Source organism: Ursus arctos, unplaced genomic scaffold, assembly GCF_023065955.2.
Source record: "Ursus arctos isolate Adak ecotype North America unplaced genomic scaffold, UrsArc2.0 scaffold_22, whole genome shotgun sequence".
Lineage (NCBI taxonomy): Eukaryota > Metazoa > Chordata > Mammalia > Carnivora > Ursidae > Ursus > Ursus arctos.
Window position 1 is genome coordinate 53048433 of NW_026622897.1, and position 23524 is coordinate 53071956.

The 23524-nt window shown below is 55.7% G+C and overlaps 1 protein-coding gene across 6 annotated transcripts in view; it reads left to right on the forward strand.

Moving 5' to 3' along the window:
- Window positions 1-23243, forward strand: part of ARRB1 (arrestin beta 1) — a 74789-nt gene extending 51546 nt beyond the window's left edge. For all 6 annotated transcript variants that reach the window (XM_044390957.3, XM_048217090.2, XM_048217091.2 and 3 more), the window contains 12 exons: window positions 1896-1940; window positions 2784-2980; window positions 4227-4286; window positions 5121-5188; window positions 7334-7469; window positions 8337-8421; window positions 8872-8944; window positions 9774-9911; window positions 11049-11132; window positions 14723-14793; window positions 15630-15681; window positions 17027-23243. In XM_044390957.3, the coding sequence (XP_044246892.3) occupies window positions 1896-1940; window positions 2784-2980; window positions 4227-4286; window positions 5121-5188; window positions 7334-7469; window positions 8337-8421; window positions 8872-8944; window positions 9774-9911; window positions 11049-11132; window positions 14723-14793; window positions 15630-15681; window positions 17027-17138 (1121 nt within the window). In that variant the 3' untranslated portion in view covers window positions 17139-23243. The remainder of the gene's footprint in view (window positions 1-1895; window positions 1941-2783; window positions 2981-4226; window positions 4287-5120; window positions 5189-7333; window positions 7470-8336; window positions 8422-8871; window positions 8945-9773; window positions 9912-11048; window positions 11133-14722; window positions 14794-15629; window positions 15682-17026) is intronic.
- The last annotated feature ends 281 nt before the right edge of the window (window positions 23244-23524 follow it).

Consider the following 23524-nt stretch of genomic DNA (forward strand, 5'->3'; position numbering starts at 1 on the left):
GGAGCAGAGAGAGCACAGCTGGCAGGTTTTGGTTCACTGGGAGGAAGATCTTTGTGACAGTGGGGCAGGAGAACTGGGGAGTCCCCAGGTCCCTCTGCTGAGGGGGTGTGTGCAGGATTGTGGGCTGCAGAGAAGTCAGCTCCCCATTAGGCCCTCCTTTCCTGGCCTGGAGTAGGCCGGCCCCACCTCTCCTCCCCTGTGCTGCTGGGGACCCTGTCTCAGTATCCCCTCTGCCATTGCATCTCCTCCCTGAGCTGGCCTCTTGGAGGCAGTGAGCAAGCCTCCCTGTGTTTGCCTGGCCTGCTACAAAGCATAGTTTCCAGCAGACTATCTGGGGCCAGGGCTGTCCCTACCCATTGGCCTACTAAGGACAGCAGTGGGGGTGGTGTTGAATGGGGGCGGGGCAGGAGCAGGAGGTTACCAGCTCCCCCAGCACACACACCCTGAGAGCTGGTTCAGTCAGTGTGCACAGAGCACCTGCTTTGAGCCAGGCCCGTGCTGGGCCCTGGGGATCCCAGAGCTCTGGGGCACTGTCCAGAGTTGACCAAATGACTCACAGAGAGGAATACCTTGCCCATCACGACACTGAGCTGATTATGAATTCCCAATGAATAACTATCCCCCATGGCTCCCTGTTAGGCTCCAGGGCAAGTCTGAGCCCCCAGCCTTGCAGACAGGACACTGCAGGTCAGGCCTGGCCCTGCTTCCTCCATCACTCCCAGGATCTACTCCCCCGAACCTCAGCGCCACACCCGTCCCCCTGTCAGCTTTGCACTGCCCCGTAGTCATCTAACTGGTGACTCTTACTTGCCCTTTAAGACCTGGCTCCTGCTTCCGTCCCCCAGGAAGCCTTCCCTGACACTCCTGGTTGGGGGAGTGCCCTCTCCCCCAGTTTTATACAGAGCCCCTGGTGCTCAGGCACAGAGGAAACATGCACAGCAGAAGGAGGGAAGATGGCAGGTTCTGGGATGGGGCGGACCCTCCCCTGACCAGGTATCCCTTGGGCCTGCCCAGGACTGGATAGGACCAGGAGCCCTCTGGCACTCCCTTCAGGACATGGCCGCTAAGATTCCCTGAGAGATTGCTGTGCGGGCAGCGTGGGGGGCGGGGGTGGCAGTGGGCGAGAGCCAGGGGGAGAAAATTGTGCTTGTTCATGGGTATGGCTGGGTGAAGTTTGGCCAGGGTGACTGGGGATGTCAGGCAAGGAGGTGACCCCTGAGCCTGTGTTTCTGGCCTCCTGGGGTCCTGTGGGGAGAAAATGTCCTTTGTGTCCTGCCACGGCGAGGCCTGGGGACATTCTCCGTGGAATCGCAGGAACCGGGCACCATCTCAGCTTTAAACATATGAACTCAGTTAGTCTTCAGAGGAGCCCTGGGAGGTCGGCTCTATGGGATCACAACTCCTGGTGGCAGATCCCAAGTCCAAGAAACTCTAGAAGTCTAAACTTGCTCGGAAGTTTGAGGTAGGATTCATTTAGTGGCAAAACCTGACCTGAACTAATAGGAAACTAGCCTCTTGGTGCAAATACTCATGTTTCCCTGCGGCGGTGTTACGGAATATATGGAAGATAGACCGTGTGGCCTTTCCACAATTCAGAACCTCTAAATTCTAAAGTATACCCGATCGTAGGGGTTTCGGACCCATGTTGTCGTTCTTATGAACAGGGAAGAAACAGAGGAGTAATGTGCCCCAAGTCACCAGTTGGGCCCGTAAGGCTAGCCTGAGGGTAGGGGTGGGGCATGGCAGTGCCCTCCCCTCGGTGCTGGCCTCCCCATTTCTCTCATGAGGCTTTTCGACAGACAGATGGTTAGGTTTGGGTTTGGCTTGGTGTTTGGGGCTCAGGAATCTGAGGGGTCAAGTTGGAAGGGTCTGCTTACTCTCTGTCCTTCTTCCAGATGGCGTGGTCCTGGTGGATCCTGAGTATCTCAAGGAGAGGAGAGGTGAGGTGGTGGTCTCCACCTCCAGCCTGTGAAGGGGCCTCCTATTCCCTACCGGCCTCTAGCCCAGGGCCTCCCTGAGTCCCAGGCAGGACATCAGTTAGTTTTACGGCCTTTCCCTGCCCAGCCTCCACTGGCTCTCCCCTTTGCAACTCCTACGAGCATCAGAGCAGGTGCCCTGGCCTCCTCCGGCCTCGGCAGCCCACCCATGCCCATTTTAGGAGAACCTTGTCAATGCCCCAAGCACTCTCACATCAATATATCATGACTTCCGCAAGGCCGGGGATGCCCATTAGAGCAGGAATTAGGGTCTCATTACAGAAGAGAAAACTGAATCCCGGGGAGGTGAAGGGATTGTCCAAGGTCCACAGGAAGACACGAGGTGGGGGTTGGGCTAGGGCAAGACCCCATGCCTTCCAGACACCACTCAGCACTTGTTTCCCCCTCCCTCCGCTCTCTGCAGCCACAACCCTTCCCCAGCCCCACCCCACCCCCCCTTCCAATCCTGCCAGTCTACTCCAGCCCTCCCCCACCCTGTCAGATCATCTCCTGTGTTCCTCCGAGCTCCACTGGCAAGAGTGGGGTGCAGGGGGTGGGGAAGGACAGAACTGATCCATCAGTCAGCCCCCGCCTCCCCCACCCCACCCCAACCCTGGGGACAGGCCTGAGTGGCTCTCCTGGGTACCCAGTCCCCCCATCCCCAGGGCAGCACAGCCTTCCCCACAGGAGCTCTGGGACAGACCTGTGAGCTTCAGCTCCTGACCCGTGCCAGGACTCAGCTGGTTCTCTGGGGGGGCTTGTTTGCTGCCCTCCTGGGCCTATCCTCAGCGCCCCCTGCTCCCACAGTCTATGTGACGCTGACCTGCGCCTTCCGCTACGGCCGGGAGGACCTGGATGTCCTGGGCCTGACCTTTCGAAAGGACCTGTTTGTGGCCAACGTGCAGTCCTTCCCGCCAGCCCCCGAGGACAAGAAGCCCCTGACGCGGCTGCAGGAGCGTCTGATCAAGAAGCTGGGCGAGCACGCCTATCCTTTCACCTTTGAGGTTAGGGCCGGCCGGCCGTGCAGCCCGTAGGAAGCCCTGTGGGCAGGCACGTGGGGGCAGCACTCAGTTTCTCAGTGTACATTGGGACCTGGGGCACTGTCACTGATCCTGCCTGGTAAGTGTCTCTTCTCTGGCCACTGCCAGGGTGTCACCTTACCTCTGAGCTCCTTGGACCCTCCGGAATCCAGCTCATCAGTGGGAGAGAGCAGGCTGGGGAGAGGCCCCTGGGTTATGACGGAACTGTCTCCTCCCTCAGACCAGCTGCCCGCATGCCCGGCTCCAGCCTGGCTCATGAACGAGGGATGGCACGTAGTGATTTCCCTGCCCTGCCACTTTTCCAAATGGAAAGGCTCCCAGATTCTGGATTTTCAAATTTCCTGTTTCTCAGGCTCTGATTCTGAGATTCAGTGCAATCCGCTGGCTTTCTGGGAAGCTAGAGCAGGAGAGAGGATATAGTCATGCTGTTCAGAGTTGATGTATTGGTTTCCGGTGGCTGCTGTAAGAAAAGCCACTGCCAGCCTGGTAGGAATATGAAACATGGCCAGGAAAACACAAGTGCATGATCTTACAGTTTTTGGAGGTTAGAAGTCAAACACAGGTCGCACTGGGCTAAAATTGAGGTGTCAGCAAGGCTGTATTCTTTCTGGAGGCTCTAGGCCCTGCTCTTTCCAGCTTCTAGAGACTGCTCGAGTTCCTTGGCTCGTCACCTACCCCTCTGTCTTCCAAGCCCACCAGTGGCTGGCCAGTCTCTCTCCCAGCCCTCCACTCTGACACGGACTCTGCTGCGTCCCGCTTTCCCTGCTAAGGTCCCTTGCGGTTACATAGGGCACACCTGCATAATCCCAGATACTCTCCCCATCTTAAGATCCATAACTTAATCACACCTGTAAAGTCCCCTTTGCCATGTAGGGTCACAGTCACAGGTTCTGGGGATTAGGACGTGGGCATCTTTGCGGGGACCCTTGTTCTGTCTCCCACAAGCTAGGCGAAACCCTTCAGACAGAGAAAAGCACTGACATCCTTGGCTTTACTGGAGGGGCTTCTGGCCCAATGTGGGGCATCCTTGGCCTGGTCTGATGGGGGAGACATGGTCTGTCCTCTGGAGCCCCTAGTCTGATGGAAGAGCCATGGCCTGTTGCTAGGGGGCACCTGGTCTGACAAATGTATGTGGGGGTGGTGGGTGGGTAACATGGGTGGGTCAGGGGTCAATGTGCCAGGAGACTTATTCTGTCTGTCCTCTTAACAGATCCCTCCGAACCTCCCGTGCTCTGTGACATTGCAGCCAGGGCCTGAAGACACAGGGAAGGTGGGTCACCTCTCTGGGAGCATCTCTCTGGGTGTAGGACATTTGTATCCCCAGGGCCCTGGCTTTCTCTCTGAGAGGCACTGGAACCCTCTGTGTGGAAGCGTCCTTTTGTCTAGGCCATTTCAATTCTGCCTCAAATAAGCAGTCTCTTTTCATACAGGGAGGCAGAGAGGGTGTCACCCCCCCCCCCCCCATTCAGTTATGTGCAGTCTCTCCTGCTGCAGCAAAACCAGAACGTTCTCTGGACTACACCTGGCCTCACAGCCTCGCAGGGAGGTGCATTCTGTGTGGTTTCATAAGTGCGGAGACTGAGGCCCTGAGAGAAGTGACACCCCTAGGGTCACAGGCCCTGGATCTGAGCCCCCGTTTCCTCATCTGCAAAATGGAGGTGATATAGGATGTGGTGCCTGGTGCGGTTGAAAGGCGGGAGTGAGAGCTGAAGCACTGTAGGGTCCGCTCATAGTAGTCGTGCTCCCCGCATAGGGCCGCAGAGGCCCCGCTGTTATTTTCGGGTGGCTGCCTTGATGGGGACAGCCGCCCAGACCAGGCAGGTGTCCAGAGGGTGGAGCCCAGTCGGGCCAGTGTGGGACGACCCGTGTTGGGGCTGCTGGGAGAGCCCTGCGGATGGTCAGGCGGGGAGGCAGCTGCCCGCGGAGACAGCACCACCCTGGGGTTGAGCACCGGGTCCTGAGTCAGGCTGGGGCGGGGGTCGGGCTATGAGAATCTGGTGCTCCTATCCGGCGCCCTCATCTGTAAAATGAGAGGGTGGGATGGCTGTGCTGTGGGGACCCTGCCCTATCCAAGACCCTGTGGTCAGCAGCCCCTTCCCCTCAGGCCTGTGGTGTGGACTATGAAGTCAAAGCCTTCTGTGCCGAGAACCTGGAGGAGAAGATCCACAAGCGGTGAGAAGGGCGCGGCTTCCGCTGGGTGTGGGCTGCCGGCGGGCCGAGGGAGGGAGACAGCGCCCACGAAGTCTGAAGAAGAGATAAGTAACAATAGCTGGAAGTGTGCGAGGAGGGGCCGCACATTCCAGCCTCAGGAACTCAGAGAAGGGCACTCTGGAAGGCTGGCGACTCACGGGGGGTTTCCTGGGGCAGGTGGTGCAATGGCCCTGGCTCAGACCTCTCTGTTTCTCCATTTACGCCATATACGCCTCCGTACCTGCCTCCTCCATCTCTCTGCCTCTAGGCTTGCCCCACCAGACTTTATTTTGTTTTGGAAAGAAACAAAGTTCAGATAGTTTTTAACAGTGAGCAAGATTTTTCCCAGCCATCCTGGACCCGCATTTCCCACTTCTCCGGGGAGGCCATTAGCAGCAGGTGGTGGTTGGGGCTGGGTGGAGGAGGGGTTGTTATGGGGTCAGTGGAAGCTTCCAAGCAAGAGAGGGAAGGAGAGTAAGGGAAGCCACCCCCCTCCCCCACCGGAGAGCAAGGGGGAGGGTCAGCCTGGGTGTCAGAGAAGGTAGTGTTCTCCTGGGAGGCACAGCCCTGGGCAGACAGTCCGTGCTGGCAGCGGGAAACCTCTGGCCCTGACTTCTGAGATGGACTGCCCAGCCCTGCTCTCACGCCTGCTCCTCCTCAAGGCAGGCCCTGCCCTGCCTCCTGGCGAGGCTGGCCTGGGCTCCCGACTCTGATGCACCCTGCCTCCCCAGGCAGTGCGATCCCCCCAGGCGGGCTGAGGGAGGGCGCTGCGGCTTCTTAGGGAGTGGGCTGAGTTTGCCATCTAGTGGCCGAAGAGTATATTGCAGGCATCTCCATCTCCAGCTGGGGCAACCCTGGGGTGTGGGGAAATAGGACCCTTCTCCCTCGCTTCTCTGTCTTTCTTTTCTTCTTAAGACCTGAGACCAGGGGAAAGAAGGGGGTCTGTGGTTTTTTGAAGGGGGCCTGGCCAGATCAAGGAAGAGGAACAACACTGAGGTCCACTGCCTTCACCCCACCCCAGTGGAACATTTTAAGTCCACACCGGAGTTACTACTAATAATGATAAACTGTCATTTATCAAGGGCCTATTAAGAACCAGGCACTATTCAGAGTGGAACATGCACAAACTCATTGAATCCTCTCAGCAACCCTGGGAGGGAGGTGTGGCTATTGTTCCTTTTTACAGACGAGGAACCTGAGGCCCACAGGTGAATTTACTCAAGGGCATATAGTCAGTAAGGGGAGAGCTAAGACCTTAAGCCTGGCTGTCTGGTTCCAGGGAGTGAAGGTGAGAAATGGGGCTGCTGGGACATCCAGCACGCCACAGACACCGCCTCGGCAGGTCCCATCCCCTCCCCATCTTGGGTCCTTGTTTCCTCCCTGAGCCCCTGTCACCTGCACTGAGTCCCATCTCATCTCTCGGCTTCCACCTATTCACTGGGTCTCTGTCCTCTGCACTGACCTGCATCCCCCGGACTGAATCCACACCCCCTCACTGAACCCCGTCACCTCTCTGAGCCCACACTTCTTCATAGGGCCCCTCCGCATCTTTTGATTGAATAGACATTTGGAGGGCATTCGTTATACGGCAGGCCCTGTCGCAGGTGATGAGAACACAACGGTGAACAACGTAGATAAAAACTTCTCTCCTTAAGCAGTTTACACTATTAGGTAACATAAGGTGCATGAAGTGAAACACAGTGCCTTTCTTGCCATCCCGCTGTCTGTGTCACTGAAAAACTGCCACAGGGGAGGGGAGCTCTGATGGGGTGGGAGTTCAGACCAGGAGATCAAGGGAGCTGATCCAGGAAGGGTTCCTGGAAGAGGAGGTATTTAGCTCGGCCTTGAAGAAGGAAGCAAATGAGGGTATTGCAGGCGGGGGCCCAGGGCAAGAGAAGCTGCAGAGATAGGACGAGACAGGCCATCAAGGGTGACAGTGAGGAAGTGAGGGTGGCTGCGGAGTGGGGCCAGGCGGTGACAAGGCCCGTGTCCACCTCTGCAGTTTGGACCTGATTCAAAGGCCACGGGGAGCCACGGCAGTCTCCTGAGCAGGAAAGGGAGGATTACAAGGGAAAGGGATGGAGGCAGGTGACTCTGGCTCTCTTTTGCTCTGCCCATCTCCATTAGGAATTCCGTGCGCCTGGTTATTAGGAAGGTTCAGTATGCCCCAGAGAGGCCTGGCCCCCAGCCCACAGCGGAGACCACCAGGCAGTTCCTCATGTCGGACAAGCCCTTGCATCTAGAGGCTTCCCTGGATAAGGAGGTAGGAGGCTTGGTCTTGGCAGGGGGTGGGGGCTGTTCCGCGGGGGCCGGGACCTCCCTGCCAGCTCTTTCATGGTTGCTAGGGCTCCTGGGGTAGGAGCTTCTGCCCCAAGTCCTCAGAGCATGGGGTTCAGGGAATCTGAGACTTCCCTTGGGGGATGTAGGGAAGCCTCTGGGGGCTGAAAGGAGTGGCAGAGTGGGGCATGAGCCTGAAAGATGCGATCGACTTTAGAAGTCAGAGTACCTCTTGAAGGGACATGGGTCCTGGCCATCTGCCTGCACCCCTGGCCCCCTTTTGAAGTGTGGGTATGCCTCTCTCTCTCTCTGGGGACAGCCGAGGGCAAGTGCTGGCAGGAAGATTTGAGCTGAGGTCCTTCAGTGAGGATTTGGAGCCGGTTCCCTCAATGAGCCGGCCCTTCCCTACCTCTCTCCTGCTTCTTCCAGACCCTCCTGAGTCTAGAATTCCTGGCATCCAGAGCCAGCAGGCTCGATACACCCCCTAGTCCAAGTCCTCCATTGAACAGAGGGGGAAACCGAGGCTTAGGTAACCTGTCCAAGGTCAGGCCAACACTCATCTTCTTCATCATAATTATTACTATTGTTCTCATTATTTCCGGTGACCCGGTCAGGACTGGAGCCCAGGAATATCACCTTCTAATTCAATTATCTTTCAAAACCCTGCCAAGGCGCAGTCTAACATGCCCAGTGCCTTAGCATTGGTGGAAAGTGGCTGAGAAACTTGAGGCCAATGTCAGAGTGGCCAAATTCTGGGGAACCCCAGGAGATGTGTGTGGGCCTCTTCTCCCTCCCTCCATCTAGAGTTTTAGTACCCTCCGGTCCAACCCTTCTCCCTTCTTCTGCCTCCCAGATCTATTACCACGGAGAACCCATCAGCGTTAACGTCCACGTCACCAACAACACCAACAAGACAGTGAAAAAGATCAAGATCTCGGGTACCCTGGGCAGGGGGCCAACCCAGGGGCAGGCAAGGGGGAATCCTCCCAAGGGTTGGGGTAGCTGAAGGTTCTCCCGTTGTTAACAGCCCTGTGGATAACTACTGGCCCACAGGGAAGCCCTGGGGCCTCCTCTAAGCCAAAGGGGAAGGCTTTGAGGCTAGTAACACAGGCTGCTCATTGGCCAGGTAATGAGTTTAATGGGTAAGCCCCCTACTCTTAGCTTCCCTGGGTTCCCGGCAAAGCTGTCCCTGAGCGAGAGTTCTGGTGATGGAAGAGAATGTGCGTGTTTGGGCTACCCTTTGGGTGGCAGATGGGGGTGGTCTTTTGCCAAATCTCCCAGTGCACTCTGGCCGTTCCCGGGGCTGAACATCCCCAGCTTGAGGGAGCCTGGAATGCCTGGGAGCGGCAGCCCTGGCTCACACCACCTTGTCTCCCTCTTCCTCCCAGTGCGCCAGTATGCGGACATCTGCCTTTTTAACACAGCCCAGTACAAGTGCCCCGTGGCCATGGAAGAGGCCGAGTAAGTGAGCACAAGCCCAGCCTTGGGTGTGTGGGATTGGATGGGGAAACAAGAAGCCCTGGCTGCAGTTACAGGTGCACATGGTTCTTTTCCACGTGGCAGAGGCCTGGGCCTCAGGCTTCCTGGCCGCTCACGGTAGATGATCCCAAACAGCCTTTTAGCAAACATCCACTCGATTTAGCTACAAGAAAGAGCATGCTACAGTCAAGGGAAAGACCTGCTCAAACTAGAATGACATAATGAGAGCTAATGAATTGAGGGGGACTGGGGTCGTAATGACACTGTGCCAGAAACCTCGATCGAAGGGCAGACTTTGCTCTGAGCTTCCTGGCAGCCAGGGCAAAGAGGGTAAGGCACTAGGTACATAGCTTTTCTTGTCTGGTAAAAGAATAATCCAGCTCATTGGGTAAAAAGGGTTGTATGTGGGACGGTAGAGAATAATTCTATTTAAAAAATCTAGGTTTGAGGGCAGCTACTGTGATTGAGCATAGACTTTTGTCTTGAGTTTGCGAGCAGCTAAGGCAAGAGGACTGCTCTCAAGTGAAACGTCTTTTCTCACCTAAAGGAAGTCGTTGCTTCCATTAGAAGACACATCTGCTTTTTGTTTTTTGTTTTTTTCCTGGCCCCGCCTCCTTTGGGGAGGCAAGTGCATTTCATGTAACTTTCCGTGTGTGTTTATGGGCATCTAATGACACTCAGTATTTCGGAAAGTTATAAACATGTTGTAAGTGTTACTCTGTGGTCTTTGAGCTGTTGGACCGGGCTGGGGGTGACGGCTGGGGGGGTTGGCTCTGGGGCGGGTTTCCACACCCGCCTCCCTTCTTCCCAGTGACACCGTGGCTCCCAGTTCAACCTTCTGCAAGGTCTACACACTGACCCCGTTCCTGGCCAACAACCGAGAGAAGCGAGGCCTCGCCCTGGATGGGAAGCTGAAGCATGAAGACACGAACCTGGCCTCCAGCACCCTGTGAGGACCCACCCGCCCTCCTCCCTGCCCCCTAGGTGCTCCCTGGCACCAGTGCCAGTCCAGGCTGTGGTCACCCTCTCCACAACCATGCTCCCTGACTCGTCCTCAGGAGCTTGAACTGTAGGGAAACTGTTCCCTTACTCTCACCCCTATCCAGGGCTGACCCAGAGAGCCAGATGGGCCCCTAGACCCAGCTCCCTCTGTCAGTGCAGGGCTCTGCTGGATTGGCCGGCGGGGGGGGGAGGCTGGAGGGGCTTCCTGCAGGAAGCCGCAGCTCCTGACCCAGTGTCTTCAGTCAGATGGGGTGTGTCCCTGAGGCAGAGCACGAGCAAGGCTGGAAGGAAGGGAGCGGCTCTGGAGGGAGAGGATGAATCAGGAGGGGCGTGGGGAGTCTGGGGAGGTGTGGACAGTGAGCTGGGCTAGACCTGATGTTGGTGTGCCCCTCAGACGGATCCCTGGGCCATATGATCACTCCTACCTTGTGGTCATCACTGACTCGGAGGCTACCCTGCCCTCGTGGAGACCTGGGGTGTGGGGAACTCGTGTCACCCTGCCCACTGAGGTCTGGCCCTTTGGTGGGGCGCTGGCCCTCCTCTACAGCACCCCTGCCCCTGACTCCCAACGTGGACCCTGTGTTCCAGCCACATGGCTGTTCACCTGCATGCTAGCCCCTCACCTCTAAGGCTTTGCCCTCTTCCTCCACCCTGGCTCGAGTCCTACCAGACTTGGTTGGGTGGCCACCTCCTGCAGGGTCGTCCTCGATGCCTCCTCCCCCGCCTCGCCAACCTCCCTCTCCCTCTCTGAACTCTCTGCGTAGCCCTTTGTGCCCCATGGGTTGCTGAGTAGTGGGGGAAGCAGCATCCATTCATCCAAGGGTAGAAAGAGCCCACCCCTCTGCATGCTGCTGGAATTCAAGCCCAGGCGAGGGATTTTCACGGCCAGAGAGGGGACCCAGGGCTCCAGGTTCCCACCCACTCAGGGCAAAGCTTCCCTTTCTCATATACTGGGCTCTGTTCACACGTGGTGGCTAGTGGCCCAGGAGAGGGACAGATGGCCACTGCCCCGACTGCACCCCACGCCTGCCGTGTCTTTTCCACGCGCGACGGTCCATGAAGCTGCTTCCCTGTCACCTTGCAGGTTGAGGGAAGGAGCCAACCGGGAGATCCTGGGCATCATTGTTTCCTACAAAGTGAAAGTGAAGCTGGTGGTGTCGCGGGGCGGGTGAGTGTTCTAGCCCGGCCTGAGACTCCTACGTGCAGAAGGGGGTGTCCCAGACCGCCCGGAGCCCGCTGCCCCATTCTGCCTGTTCGCTGGACCTTTTTAGCTGCATCCACCAAGAGGGTAAACCAAGCTGGAGGACTTCCCGTTCCTTCTCTTCCTCCTTGTTCCTTTTCCTCCTCCTCTGTCTGCTTTCCCTCACCTGTTTCAGAGACTTTCGGCCCCTCCCCTGCTCTTGCCATGTCTCTCTCTTCCTCCCCCTCCCTTCCCTATCCCTGTCTGGGCACATGGGGTTGTTGTGGGGGGGAGAAGCTTCCTCAGAATCTATGCTGTGGGGTCTCGAGAGGGTTCTGTCCCCTCATTACGTCTTGGGGGCATAGCACCCACCCCAGCTCACGCCCATGCTGATCTGCTGAGGAAATGGTTAAAAGGGGCTCGGAATCGCAGAGCCGGATTGGGGTGTTCTGACTCTCCCATTTTACAGATGGGGAAGCAGAGGCCCAAACCGTTCTCCAAGCATTTCCTGAATTCTCCTCCCCTAACCTCAGGTCATAGGCTGGGCACTGGGGTCACTGCAGTGGACCGGACATACTCCCGCCCCGGAGCATAGTCTGTGCCCACTTCCAAAGGTGGGGCTCCGATAGAGCAACTTTTCCCCACAGATTGGGCCTGAATGTTGCCATAAACCTAGAATTCAGATTGCTAATTTGTCACGGGGCTTTCTGTCTGACTCATAAATTTCTGTGAAAAGATTTGCAAGCTAATAGCATGAGACATTAGAACGATGCCCATTAGAATAATGAGCTGGAAGTATCAAATAGGGACCACATATTATAGGACAGCTCAGAATTGCAAATCCCAAATCCCATGTCCCGTGACTCTGCAGGACCCACAGTCCACCTCGAGCACTTTCTTGAGGAACCCTCGGTGAATCCCAAATCGATTTCTCCTGCCATCACAGAGGCCTCCCCAGGGGTCGGTTGTCATACCCCCTTTGCAGAGGAAGATCCTGGGGGCTCCGCGAGGTCTCCCGTGAGGGGTTTTGGCTGACCTAGGCCTGGATTTCAGTCCCCCAGGCAAGGCTAATGCCATTTCTGGGTATCTCTGAATGAGAGGTCCCAGCCACAGCGGTGGGTGGGAGTGCGTCTCAGGGTCTGCCCTACCCCTGCGGGCAGCAAGGTGGTGAATGAACGTGCTTTCTCTTTTCTTCCTCTCTGAACTCTCTCCTGACCACCTCTTCTGCCTCCTCTGACCCACCCAGCCTGTTGGGAGACCTTGCCTCCAGGTAAACCCCTTCCCTTCAACCTGATCTACCCACCTTCCTGGAGGGTCCAGAGACCACTGGGCTGACCGTCCGGAACTGTAGGGCACAGGGTTGGAAGGAGTCTTAGCAGTCACTTTCGATGGCCAGGCTCAGGCATGTGCTGGGACTAAAATCCTCTCCAGAGGGACTAGGGAGATGCAGTTTCTCCTCTAAAAAACCTTGCCCTATTCTTCCATCCCACCCAAGTGACAGGAATCTTTGCAGACAACAAAGTCAGCTTCTTGGATCTGGGGGATCAGCCCCCAAAAGTCTGATGTTTCGGAGAAATGCAGGCTTCACGGCTTCCAGACTTGTACACTAGGGAGAATCAGTTGCTGGCCATGTGTTGCTGAGGAGAGGTCCTGCGGAGATGTGCTCCTGTTGACAAGGTTCCTCCTCCAGCCAGGTGGAGCCACGCAACCTTCCGAAAAAGGCCCATGCCCCACATGCCGTGTTTTTGCCTCCTCCTGTCACAAGATGGCAGTAGTGTTCATCCCAAGAAATCAGTCTGTTTGGAGGGGTGAAATGAATTCAATTGAGTTCAGTTCGGTATAATTCAGTAAAGATTTCCGGAATCCAGATTTATGCCCAGCCTTGTGCTACAATGCTGAGGTCCCAGGGAAGAATCAGACATATCCCCCGCCCTTGATCACTCATGGCCTGCTGGGAGGTTAACGTCCACGTTCTTCCATCCATATGCTGTATGGCTTTCATGAAGCTTGGCAAACTCATTCTTCCCTTCTGTTAGTTCACTCTTGCAAGTGAACCTGCAAAAGCAATCCCCTTTGTAAGCAAAAAGCAACCCCCCCTCCCCCAAAAGAGCCAAACTGTTTCAATAACCTATGAATCCTCCATGTCCCTATGGAGGAGAAGTAAAGATTGATTCTGGAAGGTACAAGTTTCATAGTTCAATCAAACCTTTTATGTACATCATCTCCTAGAAGTTCTAGTGGTTCTGGAAGATGAGCGTTGTTATCCCCATTTTCCAGATGAGCTCAGTGAGACCTGACGATGTAAAAGTGTCCCCCCAGACAGTGCTGGGCCGGGGGACGGACCTTTCTGGTTGCACAGCTTCTGTCTCTGCCTGCTCTGCTCTCCTCTCCCTTCCTCCCTGCCAACTGGGCCCCGGGCAGCAAGATCAGTAAGATGAGGTTGTGCCTGACGGTGCTCACAGTTGGCAGGGCCTCCTAAGTGACACCACCCCAAGCTGAGAGGAAGAGCTTTCCTGGCTGATTTCATAGGAGTCACCTCCTCAATTCAGAGCTGTTGTCACTCAGTGGTTGGGGATGTGAATTATGGAGTCAGAATCCTATCTCTCACTTCCCCAAAAAAAGAATCCTGTTTCTCACTTCCTATTTATAGTTGTGTGGCCCTGTGTAGTATATTTCTCCTCCTTGTGCCTCAGTTTCCTAGTCTATACATACGGTATAATAATGGGATTGTTGTGGAGATGAAACGAGTTACTCTAGAATAGTCCTTAGCATGGAGTCAGCATCACGTGAATGCTCTTGTTATTGTTTTGCTCGTCAGGGCCAAGGGGAGGGAAGTCCTGGTCAGAAGCACTGCCTACTGTCAACACCTCCATTGTTCTTCCCTACCACCCAGACCCTCCAGCCCTACAGGGCTTCAAGGAAGAGCTCTATGCACAATGTCCATAGCCCTGGGGCCTGGGCCCATACGACTTGAATTCGATTAAACTGATCCAGATGGCAGGGGGCTAGGGCCCCTGGAGCACTTTTACAAGAGCCTCACGGGGATGTTGGGAGGTGGGACTGAGTAGGGGCGAGGGGTGGAGGGCAGGATGGAAGTTGGGAAGGGCAGTGTTAGGGAAGGCTGGGCTGGCTGTGGCAATTTGAGGCTGCAGGGTCCCAGGGCACCTCTGGAGCCACTCAGGGACCCATGTGCACTCTGCCCTGGGCAATCCTTTTCCCACCCCTATCCCTCCTCTCAGCTCATGAGAATCCAGGGACCCTTATCAGGAAAAGAGAGGTTTCCATTTCTCTCTAATTAAAAATTAAAATTTAAAATTTTAAATTTTAAAATTGTTAAAATTTAAATTAAAATTTAAAATCGTTAAAATTTTAAAAAGCAGAAAAGGTCTTCTAATTCAACTCCTAGAGAGAGGAAGGTTCAGAGCGTGGCAGACCTGGGGCCTGAGTCCACAGTCCCTGCCTCCACTGAGAGCTGCCTCCTCTCGCCATAAAACCCTCCCCAGTCCTCAACTGATAGGGCCTGAGTCTTCCAGCCTGAGACTGAGCTTGACGCTCACTGGGTCTGGGTCTTGTTTCAGTGACGTGGCCGTGGAACTGCCCTTCACCCTAATGCACCCCAAGCCCAAAGAGGAACCCCCACATCGTGAAGGTAAGCAGGATCTGCAGGTCACCGGAGTGGGAGTTTCCGGGTTGCCGACCCCATTCTCCAGCTGCTGTCTCTCCCCATCACCCCATTTCAGTCTGGGTTAGCCTTCAGCCCAGAGTCACTCTTTTTCCTCAGCCCCCCCGGATCTCTTGTGAGGCTCACTCTCCTCTGTTTGCATCTGACTCCCCCGAGAGACAGAGAGGTCTGACTCCTTTCTCCATGGGGAGGGCAGCTGGGAGTGGAGGGGACCGGCTGGCTATTCTTGGAGCTCTTGTCTTGCATCCAGGTATAGGGAAAGGGGCTGCACAGATCAGGTGGCCCCTGAACACATCCGAATGACTTTTCCAAGTGATACCAGATTGGTCATATTTCCTTAAATCTAAGACTGTTTGAGTTGAAAGAGACAACACTATAGTATGTACCACAAAGAAAGAAAAATGTCCCCACAATTAAACTATGAAATGCCATTGATTGTAAAACACACCCCAAGTCCAGAGATGTGAAAGTGTGAAAAAAAAATAACGGTTGTCTTAACGCTAAACGAAAGCCCTATATTTGGGGAAAGAATCTAAGTCATGCAGGAAACATGCCAAAGGAGCAGGGTCCAGAGGTTTTTCTGTTCGTCTGCAGCCTCCTTGGACCCTCCCTGGACTCTCCTTCCTGCCTGTAGGATGATTTGGGGGTGTTTTCAAGACCAGGGACCAACCCTTCTTCCTCACTTCCCTTCTTCTTTAGCCCTCCCCATCTTAGCTTGGTTGCCCTCGGGTGGGGACCTGTGCCCACCTGCCCTCATGCCCACTCCCCACTAACCCACGGGCGTCCGCCCACCCTGTGTTCAGTTCCAGAGAACGAGGCGCCAGTAGATACCAATCTCATAGAACTTGACACAAAGTAAGCCAAACCCTGCCTGCAGACCTGAGGCGGGGGCGGGCCTGGGGCGGGGGTGGGGCGATGGGATCATTTGCATATATGCTTATTAACCCCTGAGGAACAGCTGGTCTAACCCCATCTGCTGAGAGCTGCCTCTGCTCGCCTCTTCAGCAACCCGCTTGCCTGCATGTGACTTGAAGGACCCTCCGTGCCTGTTCCTCTTCCTCCTGCCTTGGTGGGGTCTGTCTTCTTCCCTCGTCCTTGCACGTCCGTCCGTCAATCCGTTCGTCCATCCACAGCGCCTGCTCGGCTCTCACAGGGCTGGTTCGGTGCGGGGCCCTGGGCTGGGCTCTCCTGCTCTGCCCGCTCCAGCCAGTGGAATCAGGCTGTGGGGTGGGGAATGTTCTGGGAGCTCTTGTTGCTTCTGACTCCTGAGGACTGATGCGGATTTCCCTGCGGTCAAAGGCCATCACCTCACCGGACAGTGGCCAGAGGGGGAGGACCTAGGCTGACATCATGAACCACCTCCAGAGCCAAGCAGCTTTATCTCTCCAGCTCCAAATCCACCCTCTCCTTGTCCCTCAGGAGATATTTGGGATGTGGGGTCTCAAGTCATCCCATGAGAATGTCTCATGGGGCTGGCTGAATTCTGTGGGGTGGGGGACTTGGCTGGGCCTAAGTGTACATGGTATGTGATAGAACAGAACTCACTGTTCCTAGAAGCAGTCCTTCATCCTGAAACCCCACTTAGGCACCCCCTTACCCCACCCACCCTTCCTCTGCCCCACTATTCAGATTTGCTACCCCCGGATCCCCTCCCATCCAAGATTCCTCAGGGTAGAGTAAGCTGACAGCTCCCTGGAGAAAGGGCATTCATGGTTTTCTCTCCCACTAAGCCAAGCCCACGCTGTCCTGTGCAGAAACAGGAACGCTTCCTGAGGGTAGTTCTTTGGGTGGGTTTAGGGTTTCTTGGGCTAGTTCTGGGGGATTCAGAATATGCTGTGAAACTATTGGTGGCCTCTCATAGTAGGACTAAGTTCTTCCTCTGGCCCCAGCCCAGCTATACTGCACCCCTATCTCTACTTGATATCTCCCCCACCCTCAAATCCTTAAGAACCGAGTCCCTTTCCAGCTCTTAGGCATGAAAGTCAAACTTGTGCGTCCCTCTGGTATTTCCACAATTAGCTGGAGTCTGGATGCGACCAGTCCCACCGTCACCGAAGGCCATCTAGATGTGCTGGCCTGGCAGGCCTTTCTGCCCACGGTCAACCCTGGGGGCCGACCTCTGAGTCCCATCTGAGCCTCTGGATCTGTCTGCTCTCCCTGCCTGGCAAACACATCCTATTTTCCTTGTCTTTCCCACCAGCGATGATGACATCGTGTTTGAGGACTTTGCCCGCCAGAGACTGAAAGGCATGAAGGACGACAAGGAGGAGGAGGAGGATGGTACTGGCTCACCGCAGCTCAATGACAGATAGACTGGGGCCAGCCCTCCCTCCGGGCAGCTCCAGGTCCGCACTCATGCACTAGGATGCTTATTCGTCTTCTTCCTGTCCTCGTTCCCCCTCTCCCTTGTTCTTCTCGTTCCTACCAGGGGGGCCCGGCGGTCTTCCAGGTCACGGTGGTGAACCTCTGGCCTCAGGATTGGCCCCGCGTCGCCATGCCAACAGGGCCACGTGGACCACCTTCCCCCTCTCACCCCTCTCATAGGTCACCCCTCCAACCCCCCCTCTTTTCCTGCTGACCCCGAGAAAGGCAATCTAGCTCTGGCCTTGGGATTTGACTTGGGATGGGGAGCAGAATGGGGAGGGTGGGGCAGAGGGCTCGAGACACGTGAGAGGATGCCCCTGGCCCCAGGCGACTGGCACAGCTCTGGCAGCTAAAAGATGGCCACACTGAGGGCCGCCCTCTTCTGGCCAGGAGGGGCACTCCTGTGGACAGATTCTTAATACCTTTTTGCAGTTCGGACCCACCAAACACCTCTCCCCTTCCACCCCTCTGTCCCCATCCTATGTCCCTCTGTGTCTGACGGTGACATTGGTGAAGGTTCACAGACCCCAGGAGTAGAGAAAAGCCACTGGACTGACTTTCTTACCAGCAGTTACCCAGTCTAAGGCAAGCTGTGTGAACTAGCCCGAGTCTAATTCAGTCCTATCAGGATGTAACGTCCTAACTACCTTGTACCTTCTGTATGTGTCCTATCTATACACATGCACGGAGAGAGAAGTGACAGGTCTTCACCGAGCACTAACCGGCCACATAGTGAGCCCAAGCTCCTGGGGAGGTTTCCTGAAGGGTGGCTCCGAGAGATGGGGTTAGGGGCAGGAAGATGAGCATCTGCTCTGCTCCCTCCTTTGCAGACTTAAAAGCAATCAGTGGTCCCCCGGGAAGTAAGGCTGGAGGTCCAGGTGGGGCTGGGGACACTGGTACCCTACTACTTCCCCTCGCAGTTCTCCAGGGCTGAGCTGGGCTGGCCGTGCAGGCTGGGAGAGCATGCTTGAGGCCACCGTGACCACAGGCAAAGGGCCCCCTGCCCCGGGAGATGGCATGGCCCATCGAGATGCCCTCCCCTAAAAGGAAGGGGTCTGTGGGTAGCAAGGAACCCTTCATTTCCTTGGGGAGTTAATGCCCCCCCAGTAGCTCCCAGTGTCATGGATGCCCAGTACCCATTGGTTGGTGTTGGTGTGATCGGGACCTGGGGCATTTTTAGGCAATGGGGCAGGCGGATGATGAGGTAGAAAGTGATAAAAGGTGTTCATTCTTGTCTGGCCTTTGACACCCACTTACTGTGTGACCTTGGGCAAGTTCCATTCTCTCTCTGGGCCTCAGTTCTTCACCTAGAAGACCAAAGGGTTTGACCAGATGATCACAAAGGGACCTCCCAGCTCAGACCTCCAAGAATTTATAAATCTGAGTTTCTGGTATGATGGGTGAGCCAGATCCAGACCATTGACTCTGGTCTGTCTGCCTCCAGAGAGGATTCATTGGGCCCCAGAGGTAGCAGGGCCATGGACAACTCCTAGCCCACCCCTTCCCAGGCCCTTCTTGGGCCCCTGGGGGGCCATCTGATGTCAAGCTGCAGCCATAGCTAGCATGAGCTGCTCAGCCCTAGGGCCTGAGTATTATAGAAGCCCAAGCTTGGATTTGCTTATGACAAGGCCTTGGGTGCCTCACAGCTCCCTGTGGAAGCAGACCCCCTGTGGTTTACCTTATACCCAAGAAAATGTGTTGCTTAGCAGGGCAGGGGGATCTCTCCTCCATCCCTGCTCCCTTTTATCTCTGTCCCATACTTGCCTGAAAAAGGAGACAACAAAATGTTATTATGCAAGTTGAGACTCCACCCTTTTCAGTCCTGCCCCTCCTGGGGTAGGCTGGGTAACCAGTATCCATGGCGAGAGTATCCATTTCACAAGCCTGGCACTGCACCCCAGCCCTTCTGAATCTCATGAAGGTGTAATTCTAGGGAGCCCTACCCCGTGTCAGGCCCAAGTTAGCTTGTGGCAGCCATAATCTCCTGGCCAGCTCTGGGGTCCTAGCTGTGGGTGCCCCAGGCATCCAACCCCTACCAGAGCTTGCTGGCAATTCACACCTCATTGGACCGCTGGAGAGTTGATGAAGGGCTGGAACACATGCCAAGCATATGCTGTCCGGTGTCTTCCTCTAGAACCTTTGAGGCTGGTACGAGACCCTTTAGGATTTGAGGTCATCACTCCCCTACAGACCAGCCTCTTCCTCCATCCCTCACCTGTGCACATGAAAGACTTATCAGTCCGGTTTCTGGAGCTTCTTCACCTCAACGTCACACTCACCCCTTCAGGTTTATCCAAGTGTTTGAAATTTCTTCAGCTGCAGGAAGTATCATAGCCCCATCTAGACTTTTACTCTTGGGCCCAGGGCTGCAGAAGGACAGCCCCTATCCTCAGGAAGCTCATGGTCAGGTGAAAGTTCTAGGGGGAAGGATCGGGGGCCATTGCATTCAGGGCTCCTTGGCTGCTGCTAGCCCATATAGTGCCTTCATGTCACGTAGCAACAGTGCCCCTTCCAGGTGGACTCAGTCCACGCTAGAATGCACAGCTTTGAGAATGGCGCACAGGCTGGAGTTCAGCCCCCCTCTCCCTGGCCAGGTGCAGCGCAGGCCAGAGTGTTTCCTTGGGCCTCTTCCTGAGGGAAAGACCCAGATCATCTTTCGAAGCTTCCGGTTGGCTCCAGACCCCTCTCCAGCGGCAGCTCCCCAACCATGACCGAGTCTTCCTGTGCAGGGCCCCTGTCCCTCTGGAGTTAGCCTGTCTGGAGCCCGGTGAGACCTTGGAGTGAAACTGGGGGTGAAGGAGCCCCACCGGGCCGCAGGCACCAGCCCACAGTGTTGGCTCTGTGCTGACCCCACAGCTCCGCGCTGGTACCTTCCAGTGGCCTGTACGGGTGGCGTAGAGGGATCAGTCTGGGCAGGAAGGAGAAGCATGGCGCTGGGTGATAATCTACAGGCAGAGGCCAGCTGGGCTTCCTCAGCTTTCCAACCATGAGCAGAGTGAAGTCCCATGAAGAGAAGGGCTGAATTATTCAGTCAGACTCCATGGGCTGCCTCAGCCTCAAAGCGCAGACAGCGAGGGTGGGCACACCGGGGGTGGGGGGTTCCTTCAGCGGCTCGGCTGGTCGCTGACAAGTAGGTTCCCACATGGTACCGTGAAAAGCGTGCTGGCCTGGCAGCCCACGGTGTCTCCAGCCTAGTTGTCACCAACCAGCTGAGTAGCCTTGAGCAAGTCACTCAACCCCTTGGGCTCCGTTTCCCTAACTAGCAAATGAGACTGTAATCCCTTCCCCAACTGATTCAAGGAATCTGAAGCCCAGATGAGACGAAGGTCAGCTCTGTAAGTCACAGATGGCTGCACAGGCTGTGGCCCTGGGACGGCAGGGCAGGAGCCCAGGGTCACCCAGGAAGATGGCTGCGGGCTGTGCCTGCCTCCCACCAGTCTTCATTTCTTGCCCCTTCTCACTTAGGCAGATGTCACCCAGAAGGAGATGCAGTCAGTTTAACTTTGGTGACGTAGCTGAGAGAAAAATACAGACTACTGTTCAGGAATGCCTCTCCCACAGACCAGACCGTGGCCCCAGCAATCACGACAGAGACACAAGCCATGGCTATTGCCAGTGATTGGGCTAGAGGAGCAACCTGGACCCTCCTGGGTCTGGTGCCACCCCCATCTCCCATCTTTCAGATCCCACAGAGGCCAGGAGGCCTTGGCTCTGATCCCAGATTAGGGAGAGCTACCCACCTCCAGGCCCAGGGAGGGCTGAACCATTATTCCATCAAAGAACCCCAAGGGTGAGATGGAATAGAAATTGCCCTTCGAAGTAGAAGGTTCCCTGCAGGAGCAAGCACAGCCGCCAATGCTCCTTGGTGGTACTTGGAAGGGATGGGGGCCCAGGAGAAGCCAGGCCCCTTCCCCTGAGAGTTGAGCCCCTGCTGACCTGTTCGTTCCCCAGTGGTTCCATTGTCCCGCAAAGGCAGCTTCTCCTGCCAGTGACTGGGGACCGGACATTCTCCACCCATCCCAGAGGAAGGCATTGGCCCCAATCTTGAACAGTTATAGGGTCTCATGGGCACAGACCTATGTCTGTTCTGAAGTTTTTTTCTTTTTAAAGTCAACAAGGATCAAAACAGACTCTCCCGACCCTCATGCATAGGCCTGCGTCGAGCAGCCTGATGGTATTTTGCCATCCTTGTCCAGGCAGGTCCATCGCTTCTGTCCTCCTTCTAGGACTGAAGTGGCCCACCTGTGGGGCAGGGTCCCCACCTCTTCCACTCCCCTGAGAGTCCCTGCACAGTGGCTTCAACGAGAGGCCCATCGAAGGGGGAGCACCCCCCACCCCAAGCACTTCCTCCCAACTCTTCACTCTGAAAGGGAAATCAAAGCACAGGTCCCCAGGACCCATGACCTACAGACACTCTGACGCAGTGGTTTTCAAACCAGGTGCTGTGGAACCCCTGGGTTTCACAGATCTTCGCCAGGGGCTGCTAAGGTGGGAAGATGGGGGTGGAGGCAAAGGCTAGGTCTCCAGCGCTCCCCCGTCCCCACTTCCACCAGGACAACTCTGCTTTTATCTGTCTGGCCTCTTGAGGCTCCACCTTCAAACTTTTGAAAAAAAGCTTCTTCAAACCACCATTCTGAGGTTTGACCTTCAACCAGCAAGTGCGGGTTCTCTTCTTGCTTCTCATGTTGGAATGGCTTCAGCTTTCCAATACAAAGTGTCTTTGTATTGGAACTTGGGTTGCAGACGCAGGCCCAAGCATCTGCTCACATGCGCACACGCACACACACACACATGCACACACACACGCACACACACACGCACACACACACACTTGATGGTTTTGTAGCTCACCCACCCTGAAGCTGCTCTGGCCTGGGTTTGATTTGGGCAGGGGCCTAGGTGCTCAGTGAGGGTGCGTCTTACCTTGATATCAGCCCATGCAGGGTGGGGGACGGTGGAGCAAGGAACTAGGCCCAGCCCCCACCCCACGACTTGTGTCAGCACCCCACTTCCCTGGCCCAGGCCTATGGGACATGTGATGGGAGAAGGAGGAACTAGACTCTGGTTCCTCTTTACATACAGCCAGATGGATGGACATCTGGGTTCTTACAAAAGAAATGTTGAGGGAGGACATTATGACAGAAGTCCCTCCGTGAGGACACAGTCCCTCCAGAGACCTTTAAAGCAACCAGTTTCCCTTGAGCAATTCTAATAGGCTTCCACTCCCACATCTGTGGACAAGCAAGTGTGTGGGCAACAGGAAGGTGCCTGAAGAGATGCTGGGCCTCCATCCACAGTCTCCGCCAACCTGCCCCTCTGCCCGGGCCCCCCACCCAGGGCTGACTATGGGGTGGCACATTGGTGAGACCTGGACCAGCCCTAGACACAGAATCCTGTCTTGGCCCCCCAGTGAGGGCATTCTAGGTGAAAATGTGAGGCTCAGGGCACAGCAGACCATGTGGCATGGGAGAAAGTTCTGTGTTCAGTCTGAGTATGCCCTTGGGAACCCCACTGACCTCAGTTTCCCCGTGCCTAAGATGTGGCTTGTGCCAGGCTCTGCCCACCTCACAGATTACTGCAAGGGGAAGTCATGGGGGGTATGATAGGGGGTGTCCTATGAGAGGTGGGAGCCGCACAAAATTGGGGTGTGGTCGTGGCCTGCACTGTAGACCAGCAGAGCACATGGGGGAATGAGTATGGGATGTGCCAACTTCCCAGGGCATCTCTGCTCAGTGTTCAGGTCTAGCCACAGATGCTATGGGACACCTGCCTCTTCCTACCCAGTGGGAGCCAGCATTCAGCCTGGCACAGTGACTGTGGATCCTGGACGCAGGGAGTGACAGGTGGCTGGGACAGGTCTCCAGGTCTGATACCCTTCTGTTAAGTGATTATTTTATAACACCCTCTATCCTGGGCCACCTGCCAGGTTTACCTGTTGTACCTGTGGCATTCCTTATTATGTCAGATAAGTTATTACAGTTTATTCAACTCTAACAGGACAAATGAACAAGAGAACCATAAATAGGAGACCATTAAAGGTCTTTTGTGACAGATGCTGGGTGTGCGTTCATTTCTGTCTCATTAGCTCGTGGCAAGACGTAGATCAGCAAATCCTGTCCCTACTGCCTTGGAATGTTGGACAGGGCCTGTGTCTGGGTCAGGTGTTTTCTTCCCTTCTCTGTGACCCCAACTCCAACCCGGTTCCTGCACCCCCTTCTGGAAACTGCCAAAGAGCTTTCTCCTCCCCACTCCCCCCACCATTTATCAGTCTTCTGGCCTTGGGGAAGTTGCCAGACCTCTCAGACATCATTGGATCCCATGACCCCTGGTTTGC